At 48.7% G+C, this 14,627-nt stretch overlaps 1 protein-coding gene across 9 annotated transcripts in view; it reads left to right on the forward strand.

The window, feature by feature from the left end:
• THADA (THADA armadillo repeat containing) overlaps positions 1 to 14,627 on the forward strand; it is a 312,971-nt gene that overhangs the window by 265,466 nt on the left and 32,878 nt on the right. Inside the window, exon 37 of one of the 9 annotated variants that reach the window (XM_089923220.1) lies at positions 1 to 14,627. This exon is cut by the window's right edge and continues 13,566 nt beyond it. The exons of the other annotated variants lie outside the window; for them this stretch is intronic. Coding sequence (XP_089779346.1) covers positions 1 to 35 — 35 coding nt within the window. The 3' untranslated portion in view covers positions 36 to 14,627. 9 annotated transcript variants of the gene reach the window in all.

A 14,627-nucleotide genomic window follows, 5' to 3' on the forward strand; every position in this document is an offset into this window, starting at 1 on the left:
AAGGACACACGGAGCACCGAGCAAGTGCTCAGTAAGCATTTGGTGGAACGTAACACTCACTAGACTTCTATAGGACCCTCTCACCAAAGATGGGAAAGATCACTTCATGGTGGAATTCATAAGTGGACTTCTTCCCTCCTAGTCTTGAGGGCTTTTGCCCTGCTACTTTTATTTCTTTCAGAATTTTTCCCTGTTCATTTATAGTAAAACTATATTACCATGTTCTCCCTCCTTCTGGTTTGAATTTTTTTCTCAAGAAATAGAAATCAGTAATTATATTTGGAGTGCCCTTTGCATGTGAAATTCCATGTGTGAAAGCCTCTGAGGGAGTAAGTAATATAAAAGCCTACTTGTCTATCTTTGTATTCCCTATCTTGGTCCATAAAAGAGAATCTGAGGTGTGAAAAGACAAGAATTCTGTAACAGCTAAACATAGTATGTTACCCTGGACCAGATCCTGTACTGGAGGGGTGAAAAGCCATACAGGAAATTATTAGAATAGCTGACAATATTGAAATATTGTCTGTAGATTAAAATCAATATTAAATTTCATGAATTTGATAACCATACTATGGTTTTGTAAGAGAATATTTTTATTCTTAGGAAATACACAACTGAAATATTAAGGTGGAAAAGGGTACAACGCCTGCAACTTACTCTCAAATGGTTCAGAAAAAAATAAAACTATGTGTGCGTATAAATAGTAAACACAGATACGTAGTTGCTGTACTTGCATCTTTTCCATATGTTTAAAATTATTTCAAAATAAAATGTTTTTTAAAAGACCCAAGTCTACAGCTAGAAAAGACTAACACAGTATATATTGGTAGACCATCTGGCTGGTTTATCAACTATTCCACCCCCCCAGTGTGACTCCTTTCTGCCTGCCCCCCACCTTTTTTTTTTTTTTTAACTCATTTTGAGTGAATTTTTGCATCCGAAAAATCAAACCCAAGCCAGATACCTCCCATTCAGAGATCTCAGCAGCATGACGTCGCTGTGTGGGGATACTCATTCAGCATGTCCCCGTGTGTTCTCTGTTCTGCCTGATAGCAGTGCTTAAACAGAATCTCTGTAATGCAGCGTGATTTTCTTAAGCAAAAAATGCACATCTTTCTGCTTTAGACTGAAAAGTAACTGACGATTGAGCATCACCACCTGATTTTTCACTTTAGTCAAAAGTTTAGCCAGCTGATTCATTAGAACAATATCGTCTTCTTTTGACATCTCTCAAGGATACCAAGCACCTGATGGTAAGTTTTCGCATCCCTTCAGCACACAGGGGTTTTGTAGCATACCCTGCTAATGGTTTGCTCTTTGGTGTTGCAAAGTCCATTATTACTACTGAGTCTTGAATACCTTGAAAATATGTGTCATTTCATTAATTTTGTCCTCAAATCAGTGGTTTAAAAAGTGCCACAGTAAAATAATAATATTAAATTATGTTAATATTTAATGTCGTCTTTGAGAAGACTAAATATTGTTAAATTAATTCTTACTTCTCCTCCTAAGAAAGAAAGAAATCATGAGGACTCCTTGTCTCTGAGACCTCATCCTGTAAATGAGGGCTAGATGGGGAAGAAAGAGGTTTGTGCTCATACTGACAGCCTGCTGGGGACGTGGAGAAGATGGAGGTGCATTTTGATTGCGGGGTCTAGGGAGGTTCCTGAGAGTGGCGCTGGCCCAGAGGAAGGGATAAGTGGCACACAGATGAGAGCAGCTCAACACGGAAGGAAAAGCCGGAGCCAAACCTGGAGTTGGGGACAACTTGGGAGCTCACTGGGGAGCAGCAAGTGGACTTGTGTGGCCAGAACATAGGCTGAGGCCAGGGGGGTGGAGCAGGAGGCAAAGCTAGAAAGGCGGGAGTGGCCACACTTGGGATGGCTTTGAATGCCAAGCCAAGGACCTCCTCTTATAGGTGAAGGGAAGCTGGAGAAGCTTTCAAACAGAGGAGTAGTGTTGCCAGGAACGTGGGTGTGAGGGGCTCTTTCTGGCAGCCGTGCATGAGATGGATCAGGGTTGGGGGTGAGTCAGTGGGGGTGAGTCAGGAGATCAACTGGGAGCTGGTAGCAAGAGTCCTCATGAGCCACCATCAGTGGTGATGGGTGGAGAGAGCATGGGGTAGACTCAAGAGGATTTGGGGGCTGTGCTTGTGGGTGGTGGGAGAGAAGGGAAAGCAGAGATGACCTCAAGGTTTCAAACCTGTGAGGTATCTAGGGGAAACACCTCGACATGCCTCTGGCACTGACAAAGCAGTTGAGCTATCGCGTTCCAGGAAGTGAAACTTCCTGGAATTGGGAAAGGCACTTAGAGACCACAAGTCACTGTGATCTGGGACAGAGTATTCCTTAGGCCGTGGAGAGATCGGCAGTGGAAACTGAGAGGGCAAAGGGGGACCTTTATCTGCTGGAGGAACAGAGTGCGCTGTCTGGCTCTGTCCTGCCCTCTCCAGCACACGGCACAGTGCCCCTGGGAGCCCCCGGCAAGCCGTCACAGGGCAGCTGCTGGTGCTGGTAGCTCTGGCTAGAAACCATGGAAGAGGCAAGCATGAAACCAGTCGCTGTGCACACGGCTGGCTTTAGGTAGAGATTTGTGGTGTGAATTAGTTAATGATTCTGGAAGGTCCAGAGGAAATAACTCAGTGTTTAGATAGCCCTTGTGAGGATGGATTTGTTGTTCACCTTCTTGCCTGCCGAGCTCTTCTGCTGTCCTCCTGCATGTGCGCCACCCAACATGGTCACCTGGAAGGTGGAACTCATAGGCTATTAACAGCTCTCTGAGCACCCCTGAGGCCCCTTCAGCTTTAGATGGGAGGAAGCCCCAGCAGCGGGACCCTCCCTGCCCCTCCCCTCCCCTCTATGCCAGTCACAGCATGCCAAGAGGGACAGAAGAAATGGCACATCTAGGGCTCAAGAGGAGGGGATTGAAGTTCACAGCCAGGAAGAGACAGTGTATGGGCAGGACTCCAGGTGGGGCTCCACCTCTCTCCTGCCCCTGCTCTGACTTGACTTCAAGCCTTGAAATGCTCTGGAAAGAGCTCTCGTTTCAAGAGCAGGAGACACTCAAGGCCGTAGCTCGGCCGCTGCCACTTCCCTGGGCTCTCCCACTTCTGCCTGAGCAGCTCGCTCACATCTGTCTTATAGACTCATATATCAGGATTTCACATCAGAGCTCTTTTGAACAAGGGCTTCCGTGTGAGGGAAGAAACCAGCCTGGACACTATTTAAATTTAAATCACTAGCTTTGTGTGATTCTCAAGTGAGGCAGACAGAGTTCTGGGTGGAAGCAACAGGAGAGGCGCCTGTGAAGGTATGAATTTTAACAGCCTGTTTAGGAGGAGGAGAGGATGAAAAAGCACCTTTTAAAAAAGCAACCCACCCAAAGGTCTAGAAGATGGCCAGAATTCAGCAATTCGGGGTTATTCTGTAGCCTTTTTTTTATTGTAATTGAAGTATAGTTGATTTTTTTATTGTAATTGAAGTGTAGTTGATTTTTTTATTGTAATTGAAGTATAGTTGATTTTTTTATTGTAATTGAAGTATAGTTGATTTATAATGTTGTGTTAAGTACTGCTGCACAGCAAAACGATTATCGAGTTAGACATACATACATTCTCTTCATGGTTTATCACAGGACACTGAATATCGTTCCCTGTGCTGTACATGTACAGTAGGACCTTGTTGTTTATGCGTCCTATATGTAACAGTTGGCATCTGCATAGCCTCTCTTTTATGTAGAACCCTTTGTCTCTGTTACAGGGTCTCTGTTGGGTCTAACTCGATAGGCTTGAGGACTCCAGAGTAAGAGGATGGAAGGCTCTGACCTGAGGGGTCCCGCAGAGATGGCTCAATCTGGAGGCCCTTGGGCGGAACCCTGGTGCTCACCTTGCAGAGCTGGGGGCTCTCTGGGCAGGAGATGGGTGGGAGCTGTTAGCCTTCTGAAGCCCCCTCCTCCGGCACCGCACCCTCTCCAGCTCGGGATCTCCCTCCCTCCCTCCTCTTCCAGCTTCATCCAGCGTTTGCCGCCTGATTCAGGAGGCCTCCTCCCTTTCCCCGTTTCCGTTTATGAGATTCAAAGAAAGTTTCTGATACCCAACAGTCGCTTTATTTGTTGCAGGATAAGAAAGAGAAGCCAGTTAACAAGGAATTTTAAGGGGGGCCCACACCTCAAATCACTGTCAGTGTTTAGGTTCAAGAAGGATGACTTCTTGGTAGAAACTTTTTTATTTAGCTATAATTGACATAAAAGGTAGAAACTTTCTAATGAAGAGAATGTAAAAGACTTTTAAGAAAGAAAGAGAGACAGATACAGCAGGGGAGAGAGAAGCGAGCGCACATGTCCTCACATGTGTGAGCGATGGGTGGTTCTTTTCCTTGGAGTACTGGCTCCAGGGAGTTCCGATCCCTCCCTCCCACCACACCCCCACACACAAAAAAAATCATAAAACTTCTGCTCATTCTGCCAGATATAAATGTTTAGTGGTGACACATTAAATCCCACCTTCTCTACAATGGCCCTACCCTCCAGGATCTCTCGTTTTCCTGAACCCCTGCAGCATTTGGTTATAAATAGCCCTTGATTTTCTACTCTTTTATTATTTTCTCCTTCATATACTTTATTTGGTTTATCTTCCCAACCATCCTGTGAGCTTAGAGACTGTCTTCTATTAGGTACACAGTAGGTGCTCAATGGGCATTGATGGGCTGATCTTCCACCACAGTAGGCCACCTAACAGTCAGTAATAGTCTGTCAGTCCCGAGTTCCCCAAGGAGATTAGAGTGCCCCTTAAACAACAAAGCTCCATAACAGGCAGACTGACCCTCCCTGCTAGAGCTGGCCCAAGGGGCCGTGGCGTTCATTGATTCGGACAAAGTGAGCGACTCACTGTATGGGGCTTGTGGGATAAGAGCTGGTAGCTCTACCTTACTATTTGGTCCTTCCTCACTCATACCACTCGGGTCTGAGCCTCAGACTGCAGGGCCAGAGAGCCAGCCCGCGGCTGTGGGCCGCAGCCCTGGGGTAACCGGGAGACACTGCAGGAGCCTCCATGCTCTGCACCAGGACCCACAGAGACTCTGGAATAGTGAAGGAGCTTAGCAGGAAGGCGGAAGAGGGGAAGCAGGAGCAAAATGTAGCAAAATTGAGACTAGAGGTTAGAGAACAGGGCAGGAGGCAGGTGGCATTGTGGGGCTAGGTGGAAACAGTCATATAGCGGGGCAAGATGAAGAAGAAGAGAGCAGACACCTGGTCAGTTTCCCCCAGATGTATTCCTCCCTCTGCCACACACACCCCACCTCTCACACAGACACACACCCCGTCGTCACCACACAGAGCCCAAGGGACAGCGTGAGAGTGTGAACGCAGCTCCCACGCTCCAGCCCTTGACCAAGCAGGGAGGGAGGTCGGGTCACTGTGTCATCACACAGCGGCCCCGTCAGCAAAGCCCCAGGCCTGTGGGCTTCATGCTGAGTTGCAGATGGTTGCATCCCCGGAACCTCCAGAGCTGCCCACCAAGTCCTCCTGCCGCACCAGCCACGTGCCCAGCGGAAGGCCCTGCGCTTTTCCCAGTTCCTGCAAGTTCGCAGGGTCAGGTCCTCCAGGTCTGGCCTCAGTCCTCCCTCTGCCTTCCGATAGCTTCTTTCCTAATCTACTCAGATACACTGTCTCCAAGGTGTCTTTTCTGTTCAGAGGTACCAGAGCCTGGCCCCAGCCTCCATTTTAGACGGCCTTTAAGCTCCGTGAGTATAATCTCATGGGCATGTACCAAGTACCTTTTTTTGGAGAAGAGTGACCACCACACTAGAATTCCCCTCATAACTGCCTCCAAGCCTGACCTAAATGCCCCTGGGGACAAGCTAAACTTACTTGCCTCTCATTTCTTTGTGCCTATTTTTAAATTCTAAATTGTTTTCTCACTCCTCTTACTCTTACCTAGATAAACCACAGGTTTTTCTTTTACTACTTAAGTATGAGGCAAAAAGTGGTGACATCACACATATTCATTCATTCATTCATTCAACAAGTATTTACAAAGTGTCTGTCCACAAGGCTTGTTTAATGTGCTAGTTCAAGCCACCAGCATCTCTCACCTGGACTTCTGCGAAAACCTCCAGCCTGCTTTTCCTGCCTCTGCTCCAGTCTGCCTGCAGTCCAGTCCCTGTAGCTGTCGAAGGGCCTTTCTTAGGGAATAGATCCGATGATGTTGCTCTCCTCCTCAGACCTCTCCCTTGGTTTCCCTTCTTTCTCAGAGTAAAACTCAACTCCTGAAGTAACAGATAAAGCCCTCCCGACCATTCCCGGCCTCTCTCTCCAGCCTCATCCCCTGCTACGCCCTCTCCCTCTCTCTCGGCTCCAGCACTCCAGCCTTTTTTGGGGTTCTGCAGCTCACCAAGCCTCAGGGGCTTTGCACTAGCTGGGCCTGCTGCTTGGAATGGTCTCCCCTGGTCCCACCCAGCTGCCTCCTTGTCATTTCAGATCTCAGCTTCAGTGTCATGTCCATAGAAACGACTTGACCACCCAGTTTACAGTAGCTGCTCATTTACTGTTACTTCACCCTGCTGGCTTCATTCTCTGCATAACCCTTTGACAACTTATTATTTTACTGTTTATTTCATTCGTTATTTGTCTCCCTCCACCAGAATAAAACTCCCGGGAGTGCAGGGCTTTTGTCTGCTTTGCTTATTACTGTTTTCCCAGAACCTGGTACGTAATGCTCAACAGAAATCACTATTGGATGATCAACAGAATGAAGGAATGGGGGAATGTATCAGTCGCAGTAGTTAAACCCAATAGAGATTAGTGTTTTTAGAAACGACCGAAGGCAGAAGAGGTGGAGCTGTGTGGATTCTCTGCTGTGAAATTGCCCAGGGGTGGTGGATCCTTGTTAGGGCGGGTTAAAACAGCTCCCTTAGGCCCACCTCCTCCCAGAGACCCTACTTCAACCAGGAGCTGACTGAGCATCTACTCAGGCAAGGCCACAGTAGTGGGTCCTAGACTAACTTCCCCTCTCCCTTCCGTTCCTTCCTGTCCCTGCTGGATGGAATTTCTTGAGCAAGGGTTTCATCCACGGGGGCCCCTGGGAAGTGCCCAGCCGAGGAAAACCTTTCAGTTGTTCATCATGCCCCGGTCAGGGGGCTGGGACCAGTGCCGAATGAGTCCATCTGGAAGGCAAAGGTTGGTGGCTGCAACTCTGAGAATGGGGGCCCCTTCCTCCTGGGGCCCTTGCCTCGCTGTCTCTTCCCCACTCTGTGTAGGCCGGGGTGGGGTAGGGGGAAGGAGAACATTTCCCTCTGGAGGCTCCTGCTTCATTTTACCTCTTTTGATCCTCACAGCCACTCTATGAGATATGTTACTATCTTCTCCACTTTAAATATGGATAACCCGGAATTCAGAGAATTGTTGTTGTTTTTGTTTGGTGGTTTGGTTTGGTTTGGTTTGGTTTTAGGCTGCACTGTGCAGTATGTGGGATCTTAGTTCCCCGACTAGGGATAGAACCCGTGCCCCCTGCATTGGGAATGCAGAGTCCTCACCACTAGACCACCAGGGAAGTCCCCTGAAATTCAAAGAGTTGAAGTAGCAGACCCCCAGGTCTTGTGGGAGATGAGTGTCAAGCTGGAATTGGAGCTCAGGTTCCTGTGGTGACAAAGGCTTTGCACTTTCAATGCCTCTTCTAAGACAGGAAAAGGAGTCCAAACCCAGCCTCTACGTTTGCAACCCAGGAGTTAATAGAAAGGGGACATTGAGGGTCTTCTAAACTCTGCTGTGTTTAAAAAGAAGACACTGAAATCATAACCCAAGAAAATGGATTGGAGACCCAAGAGTTCAGATACACAGAACTTGTCCTGAAGAAGGGAATAGGAGTTGCCGCGGCTGGGGCAGTTGCAGCCGGAAGTGACAGGAGGTCCTGTGTGAAGGCTGAGTGTGTCCCCATTTTCCAGTCCTTCCTAGAGAAAGAGAATCACACAACCTGGGGGTTTTAGAGCCTCTACTTTGTAGATGGGGAAACTGAAGCCCAGGAAAGGTAAATGATTTCCCCAGTGCAACATAATTAGTGGGGAAATGAGGCCTAAAACACAGGCCCCCTGAGACACAGAACAGCACTTCTCTCTACTGCTCCCCAAGCCTCGATTTACAGAAAGGAAGTGACAGAAATGTTGGGTGCCCACTGAGAATAATCCAGACTCCTGGGTTGGAAAGAACCCATCGGGGGTGAGATCGGTGCCGTGGGGTAAGGCAGATTCCCTGGAAGAGAGGGCTTGGAGGAACTCCATCATCACAGGGGTGGGAAGAACAGAGTGTTCCGTGAAACCAGGCATCTCGCAGCAATAAAACCACACCCTGCAGTCAGCCCTGAAATTCCGCGGCCTTGCTCCCTTCCGGGCCTTCTCCCAGGGCCATCTGAATGTCCATCTGTATTGTTAGTAGGGCTCCAGGGGAGGAAACACAAGAAGTTAGGAATTGTGATTCTAACTCCCAAGCAGACCCCTGGCATTGCCTGGGCAGAGAGCATGGGAAAATGGCTGTTGAAGGAAAGTAGCTAAGTAGGAATTAGTTCCCTGTTTTCTCATTTATTCCTTCAAAACTTGATCAAGGCAGGAGCCCCCCACTCCAGCTTCAGTGGACTAACCCAGCGGAGCCGCAGTTAACACGTACCCAACGCCCTTCCCATCAGTCGCTCTCCCGGGAAGCCTGGGCCCCTACTGCTCACCTGCATCTCAGCGAGTGCGTCACTGGCAGCTGGCCCACCTGATATGCAGAAGTGGATGCAAACTAATGCTCCTGTTAAATCTGGGAGCAGGTTGCCGCCTCCACGGAGTACCCCCCGCCTGGGCCTGGTTGCTAGGGTGACGGGATTGTTTACATGGCCTCCCAGTGACTAAGACTCAGAGAGACAACAACAGGCTCCTGTCAAGGAAATGAGGGTCATCTCTGCATCATTTTGCCTCCCCCGTTGCTGCTCGTGTTCCCTGGGTCCAAGGTGATGGCCCCACTGGTGACGGTGAGCCCACAGCCTGGGGCTCAGGCCATCTGGCTCTGGCGGGGCTGCAGGGTTTCACTTTCCCGCTTCGTCAGGACGAGCCCAGTGCCCAGTGATCCTCATTCCCCTGCTCGTGGCCTCAACTCTCCTCTTCTGTGCTTTCCTTTCTGACCTCAGGAGCTGCCACTTTCCCCCGAGAGGCTGTGTCAGGATGTAGGATTCCTCTGTGCACTAGTGTGAGCAGTCTTCCCTTTTGAACATAAGCCAGTTTCAAGAGTTGGGGTCGCTTCTCTGTCAGGGATGAGCAGAGATGGGCCCCTATCCCCATTTACCCCTGGGCTGGTTAGGATGACTGAGGCCAGCAGCTGGTCAGCAGCACCCCCAGGCCCCCAGCTTCGGGCCTGACTCGCACTCCCTCCATCCACACCTGTCATTGGCACTGACCCATGCCCTTCCCCGCTGAGTCCACTCACCTACAGACCTGCCAGAGGACTGATCACCTTCGTCCAGCCCCAGCAACCATAGCATCGTCAAACCCGGACTCTTACAACATAGCTACTGCCTGAGAAATCACATCTGGCCACCACACTAGCCCCTTATTCTTCAGCATCCTGTCAGAGACCTGTAAGGCCCTCATCTTGCCCACGAAACCCTCCATCCCTGTTCTCAAGTCTCTCAGAGTGATAGCCTGGGCTTCCTCGTTCCTACTGCTCTTTTTTGACTACAAGAATCCACACAGCAGGAGCTAAAGTAGACGGAACAGAAGGGGAGGTGCTCTGATGGTGACAGCATCGCAGGGAGTATTTTTATCCGTGTGCATGTGGTGTGTGGTGTGTGTGTACATTTAGATAACGTGTAGGTTTGTGTGTTATAAACCCATATGCCTTCCAGGGTGGAGAATACACAGAAACAGTTTGGATGTGAGTGTACAGAGGGGTGCTCTGAGGAGAGTGGGATTTTAGGAGAATATGCTCTGGCCAGTTTACTGATGTATCAGGATTCAGGAAGGTAAGAAATGTTCCCCACAACATCTAAATGACGAACTCCTCACTGTAGTTCAGTAATTCAGCTTTTTCAAAGTGGTTTCTTGTGAGGCTCGTCCATAGGAGCAAAGGCAGAGAGCATCAGGTGAGAACAGAGACAAAGGTTGGCCTTGCCAGCGGCTCACCTCCTCTGTCTCTTCCCCTCTCTCTCCCTCTCTCTCTCTCCCTCTCTCACATGCTATTTCCCTCTTCACCCTCCCCCCACCTCCAGCTGAAGTACTCAAGTTACAGGAGTACAATTAAGGATCTTACTTTGGGGCCTATCTTGAAATGGACTTTCTGAAGTATTTTCTTGGGGTTTCAGACATGAGACAGCTGGTGTTTTAGCCTGGGTATAGATTTGGCACCTGTAACAGACCCAAGTGAAAAGTGGCCTAAATGAGTTAGTGGCTTGTCTCTCCGTCCTCACACAAAGGCATAGTGAACAGCTGTGATGCTCTACAATCACCAGGGAACCACAGCTCCTTTCTTGGTGTGCTGCCGTTTTCAATAGGCGCCATCCCTCTGATGGTCCAAGGTAGCAGTTCCAGCTTCCACCATCATATCCACAAGCCTATGAGCGGGAGGGACGGAGGGGAGTTACATATGCCACTTCCAGTGGCGCCTCACCAGCCAGGACTTAGTCGTGTGCCACACAGCTCAGCATAGGAGGCTCGGAAATATGATGTGTGTGCAGCTAGAAGGTCTATTTCTATGTAAGGAGGGAAAAATTGATTTGGGGAGATTCATGTCTTGCTATTTCCCATCTTCTTTTTTTCACACAGGTACTAATTACTGAGTTCCTGGCTAGTTCTGGTTGCTTGCTAATAGCTAGGGACTCAGACATAACTAAGATAGAGCCTCTGGCCTTAAGCTGTTGGGCGTTTACCCTCTCAGGTGTTATTTTACCTAAAATCAAGAGGTTTCCCTTCATTAGCATCCAAATTATTTCTTTTAGCAACTCATATGGCCAATTTTGTAAGAAAAGGAGGTAATCAATAATCAACACTAAGAATTTTAATCTAAAATTTCTCACTGACTTGATAAGTTTAGTTGCTTATGTCTATTACATTTCTTAGGAACACACGTCACCCAAACTGCAAACAAACTTTAGTAGGAAACAAGATTGCAAGCCTTGGCTATGGTATGGTATTACCCATAGCCAGAATTTACTAGAAAGATATCTCTTTAATGGGGAGACCACACTTAGAAGAGACCCAAGAATGGGGAAACGTAGAGAGTCCCAAGGTCATCTCTTTACATACATCTTGCCTGTTCCCTCTGTGCTTTTGACCATATTGGTCTTGTGCCTGGTATGTCCTTATCTACTGACATTAACAGTACTGATTCTACAAGGCCCAGCCCCAGGCCTTCCTTTCCCACAAAGCCTTCCAAGCCTTTTTGTTCTCTTTCCTTTTGTCAGACCCACACTGTTAAGGTCATATATTGTTTCTTTCTTTCTTTCTTTCTTTCTTTTTTTTTGCGGTTCACGGGCTTCTTGCTGTTGTGGCCTCTCCCGTTGCGGAGCACAGGCTCCGGACGCACAGCCTCAGCGGCCATGGCTCACGGGCCCAGCCGCTCCGCAGCATGTGGGATCTTCCCGGACCGGGGCACGAACCCGTGCCCCCTGCATCGGCAGACGGACTCTCAACCACTGCGCCACCAGGGAAGCCCAGCAGGCAGATTCTTAACCACTGAGCCACCAGGGAAGCCCATATATTGTTTCTTGGTTATAATCCCACCCACACCATAAACTTGTTAAGGGCAGGAGCCTCCATCAGAGCAAAGCTGGGCATGTAAAATTCTCAAGTAGCTCATGTCGGGCTGACATATTGTCCTGAAGCATGTTTTATTTGAGAGGTAAATGTAGACACAAGGTTTGAGGTGGGCTGCTCTCCCTAGGTCAGAGTCCCCTGCCCAGCTTCACGGCAAGTCCAAGGGTCCCCAGAGATCCAAAGCTGGGCCTTTAGATTGGGATGGATTGGCAGGGGCTCCCCAAGCAATCTTGTCTGGTTATACTAGAAAATGAAATTTTCTTCATCTTTTAAAAGCCTGTCATAGAACATAGTGGTTGTGCTTCAGAGTCACCAGTGTGTTAATTTTTTTTCAAAAGCAAAAGAAAAGTCAGCTTCTTACCCTCTCCTCCTCCTTAATCCGTTCCAAATGGGAGCTTCGAGGAGGAAAACTCCCAGGACCTGCTCTGTTAAGCAAATTGGTTTCTGCTGTGGAGTGGGGCTGGGCTGGGGAATGGAGTTAGGAAAATATATGGAACCTGACATAAAAGATTTGGTTTGTGTTTGGAAAAGGATTCAGGTTGTTTTCAGGTTTTGAGTTACAGCTCGGGTGCGTTTGAAGAAGCAGAATTGAGCGGCACCTTGACCCACAGCCTTTGCGGGCTTTTCATGCAGCTCCTCCTGCCTCGGCCAGTCCCCGTTCAAGATGCCTGGCTTGGCAGGCTGGCTGGGAAACCTTCCTTCATAAGTAACTCCCCGGGGGGGACAGGAGCGATAACAGACTTTAAGTGGGAGCTGAACTTCCTTAAGCACTTAGGCCATGCCTAAGTCTGGCCCTGGAACTCGCCTTACCAAGGCACGCACGTGCTCTTCAAGTTTTCAGTTTGGTTCCTCTAACTTTATTATTTCTCTAACCAGCAGGCTCTGATTGTGAACCTGTTTTTATTTTTCACACTCTCTTTTTATACTTTGAAACTGTGGTTGTAAAATATACATCAGAAATGTTGGCTCTGCACCCACAAGACCCAGGAGGCTGTCCAGATGCACAGTGACAGAGCCGCCCCGAACCCTGGCCTTTCAGGGAGGGGTGGGGGCTTGGTGGGGGGACAGCGGTGGCTGGTAACAGACTAGTCCAACCAGGAGCAGAATTCTGGCCAAGTATTCTAGATGTGACTCTGAGAAATTGGCAGGAATATTTTTCGGGGGGCTCCCCAAACGCACAATGAGGGGCAGAACCCTCGGAAGCAGAAGTCCCAGTTTCAGACAAAAGGTTCATTCGTCTCCATGTGGACAGTTCTCCCGGGCCCCATCTTCCTCACCATCCACACAGGAGGTGTGAGCCGCAAGGCACTTAGGTAAAAACAGTACCAAAAAGCAGCCTTGTTTCGTTCACCGCCGTTTGCCGGAAATGGTTGTCACGTTCATGTCACTATAGAACTCAGAGGCTGGGCGCAAGAAATCTTCCCAAGTGCTGGCCTTCCCATGTTCTACTTGACCCAGTTCCAACCCCTCCTTTCATCCTCTTGCCATCTCTTTTTTCCCCCAAGTTCCTCCCTGCCCTGCCCTTCCTCCAACCAGAAAATATGTAGGAATCTCCTGACATTGTTTCTACCTTCACTCCAAACAGCACTGGGTCTTTTTGAACAGAGTTGTCCATAAATCTTAGATTGCTTTTCATCTTTGAAAAAGCCACTTCTATCAGCAAGTCATTATTCACATGTCAGGGGCAGGGAAAAGTTCACCGAATTTCAAACTTCAATTTCTTTTCACTCCAATTGACATCTACTCCCCAGAAACCACAGAAAATTTTTAAAAAATCCGTCCCAATAGGCAAGGTGCCCCATGACATAGCCTGCTAGAACCAGGGCCAGGCACCTGGGTATGAAGGAGGGCCGGGGACGGGAGAGTGAGCGTGGGTTTGCCTGGATGGGAGTTGACTGGCTCTAACCCATGGGGGAAGATTACTTCAGATTCTTGGAGAATTAAAAACCCACTGGCCTCACTTCAGAGTGGTGGATTTGGGGAGACAGGTGATATTTATAATGAAAGGCTCAACTTAACCGTGACTGTAAATTACAAATAGGGAATCTAGTATAATACAGCTAATGGGCTAGAATATATTTCACTTCCATGTTATACCAGCTAAAGGAGAGGTGAAGGGAGAGTTGGAGCAGATGGGAAGAGAAAGGAGGAAGGGGGCATGGGGGCAGAGAAGCCAACTCCACTCTAGGACGTGGCTCTTTCGGTCTTTCTGCTTTGCATTCTTCAGTACATTGACTTGACCTCGTGCTTGTTCACTTGGTTACAAGATGGTGTTTGCACCTCCAGAGAGCACCTCAACATTCTAGGTAGGAAGGAAGGAGCAAGAACATACAGTTTTCTTATCACAGAGGTTCTTTTTATTCAGGAAGAAAAAATGTCCCCAGCTCCCCCCGACCCCAGCAGCTATCTCTGCATGTCTCCTTGACCAGCTCTGGGTGCATGGCCATCACAGCTACCAAGGTAGGCTGAGAGAGGAAGAGTCATGCAAAGGAAAATAAGATGGGGCTAGACGCATCACCTGGATGCATCACCTCCCACAACAGAATGGGACTTCTGTTAGCAAAGAAGCAGGGGGGGCTGATGGGTGGGCTCGAGGTGAGGGCTCAGTGTGCTCCCAGGAAGCGCCATGACATATTAGGGAACTATAAGCAGTCCAGCATGAGAGTGTGAGTGGGATGGGAGAAGAACAAGAACCGAAACTGGAGAGGTGAGGGCTGGATCTTCAAAGGCCTAGAATGCCCTGCTGACGGCTTGGCTCTCTATGGGAGCCTTCCCAGGTTCTAAGTAGGAAATTGAGATGGTCATGAACATTACCCAGAAGAGGGGAGGGGGTGCCAGTGCCCTCTAAAGTAG

Source organism: Delphinapterus leucas, chromosome 13, assembly GCF_059928025.1.
Source record: "Delphinapterus leucas isolate spDelLeu-1000000601 "Yukka" chromosome 13, BTC_Dleu_Yukka2, whole genome shotgun sequence".
NCBI classification, from domain to species: Eukaryota; Metazoa; Chordata; class Mammalia; order Artiodactyla; family Monodontidae; genus Delphinapterus; species Delphinapterus leucas.